General features: G+C 48.0%; 1 protein-coding gene across 1 annotated transcript in view; it reads left to right on the forward strand.

Annotated features, from left to right (window-relative positions):
- ATP12A (ATPase H+/K+ transporting non-gastric alpha2 subunit) overlaps positions 1-2050 on the forward strand; it is a 37479-nt gene extending 35429 nt beyond the window's left edge. The window contains exons 22-23 of the mRNA XM_007517203.3: positions 209-300; positions 387-2050. Coding sequence (XP_007517265.2) covers positions 209-300; positions 387-415 — 121 coding nt within the window. The 3' untranslated portion in view covers positions 416-2050. The remainder of the gene's footprint in view (positions 1-208; positions 301-386) is intronic.
- The last annotated feature ends 358 nt before the right edge of the window (positions 2051-2408 follow it).

Here is a 2408-nt window from a genome sequence, read left to right on the forward strand (position 1 = left end):
TATATATAGAGAGAGATCATTTGTAGCAAAGGCATGTACTGCTCTTGTGCTAGTCCAGTCAGGGAGCAGCTGTCTGAGTCCAGGCTGAAGACTGGGCAGGCTTGCTCTTTGCAATGAAGCAGGGGAGGGGTACAGGGACCCCAGGGCTGCTAGTTTGGTCAGAGGCCATCTCTGCCTGCACTGGGACTCAGTGACCTTCTGCTTCTAGGCCTCAGTACTGGTTCGTGGCCATCCCTCATGCCATCTTGATCTGGGTATATGATGAGGTCCGGAAGATGTTCATCCGACTCTACCCAGGAAGTAAGTTGCCACATGGCTGGGAGGCTCTGTGGGTCTGTTCCCACAGCCCCACCTGATCTTATACGCTCCCCCCCCCACCCCTGCAGGCTGGTGGGATAAGAACATGTACTACTAAGATGCCTCGACTGCCCTGGCTCCTGGCCACATGAGGGATGTCCTTCTACACTGTTCTGCTGCTGGCTAGAAGTGGCTTCAGAGAGGCTGTCACCCCAGCACCCACAGAAGGTGGGGTCCTTTGAAAGAAGCTGGTGAGAGGATCAAGTCCCAGATTCAGCTGCCCATCATGTGCAGACCTGTGCCCCTTTCCGTCTTTAATGTTGTGTGAGTGTCTAGGTGACAGGGTAGTGAGGATGCTCTTGTTATCAGTGTGTGTGATCTAGATACCTGCCGGGTTCCCCCTGCCCCTTGGAACTCTGCACAGGACAGTTCAGTCCTATGCCCTCCCTATGGTTTCCTTGAATCCAGAGCACTTCTATTTTCATTCCCACCTTGCTCCTGGAAGGCTATTTTGGCCAAAAGTTTGCTAGAGATGGAAAGTAGTGACAGGTTTACATCACTGCTACTGAATCGGAGGTACTCACAGCTGGCTGCCCTCCACTCTCATTCCTGGGCCCAACTTCTTCCCTCACAAGCCATTTGGCACCTCTTCCCACCTGGACTCCCCTGTGCCCTCACACCCACCACGCACTCTGTCATACTGAGTTCCAGTCCATTTGGCACATGAAACTCCAACTTGTCAGCTGACTCAAATGAGCTTTTGCCAGGATTCACACTCAGGAGCAAGTCCTTGTGGCTTACAGCCCAGGAGAGATCTGAGGTGGTAGAGCACAGGACTTGCAGACATGAAGTCCTGAGTTCCAACATAGACCTGTATATGCCAGAGTGATTCAGACCACTTCTCTCCCTCCTCCTCCTCCTTCTCCTTCCTCTCTCTCTCTCTCTTTCTCTCCCTCTCTTTCTCTTTCAATAAGTAAATCTTAAACATATAAAAGCCAGCATCAAAAGACAAAGGCTATGATACTTATTTCTTAGAAAGTTCTCTCCAGGTTGTGGGGACAAAGGAACCCTCCTGCACTCATGGTGGGAATGTCAATGGGTCCAATCCCTGTGGAGAGCAGTCTGGAGAACTTTCAGAAGGCTAGAAGTGGACCTACCTTATGACCCTGCAATTTCTCTCCTGGGGATATATCCCAAGGAACCAAACACATCCATCCAAAAAGACCTGTGTACACCTATGTTCATTAAGCACAATTTGTAATAACCCAAACCTAGAGGAAACCCAGGTGTCTAACAACTGATGAGTGACTGAGCAAGTTGTGGTCTATATATACAATGGAATATTACTCAGCTATTAAAAATGGCGAATTCACCTTTTTTGTCCCCTCTTGGATGGAGCTTGAAGGACTATGTGAAGTGGGATAAGTCAGAAACAGAAGGATGAATATGGGATGATCTCACCCATGGACAGAAGTTGAAAAACAAGATCAGAAGGGAAAACACACAGAAGAACTTGGACTACAGTTGGTGTATTGCACCAAAGTAAAGGACTTTGGGGTGTAGGGGGAGGGCTCAGGTCTTAGAACATGATGGCAGAGGAGGACCTAGTGTGGGGGGGTTTAGACTGTTATGTGGAAAAATGAGAAATTTCACACATGTGCCAACTACTGCATTTTACTATTGACTGTAAGCCATTAATCCCCCCACTAAGGAAAAAGAAAAAGAGGGGAAAAATAAAGTTCTCTCCACATGAGTTTTATGTTAAATGTTTCCTGACTACTCTTAAATTGATCAGTGTATGATTCAGACTTTATGTTCACAACCCCAGAAAGGCCCTGTTTTATTATTATTACTTAATTATGAAAGACAAGTCTGTTGGATAATGAGGAACAATTCCACACAGTTCCCACCACCAGAGTTCCATGTCCCATCCCCTCCATTGGAGGCTTCCTTAGCCATTATCCCTCTGGGAGCATGGACCCAGGATCTTTATGGGGTGCAGAAGGTGGGAGGTCTGACTTCTGTAACTGATTCTCCGCTGGACATGGGTGTTGGCAGGTGGATCTATCCCCCAAGCCTGTTTCTATCTTTCCCTAGTGGGACAGGGTTCT

This window comes from Erinaceus europaeus, chromosome 5 (assembly GCF_950295315.1).
Source record: "Erinaceus europaeus chromosome 5, mEriEur2.1, whole genome shotgun sequence".
NCBI lineage: Eukaryota > Metazoa > Chordata > Mammalia > Eulipotyphla > Erinaceidae > Erinaceus > Erinaceus europaeus.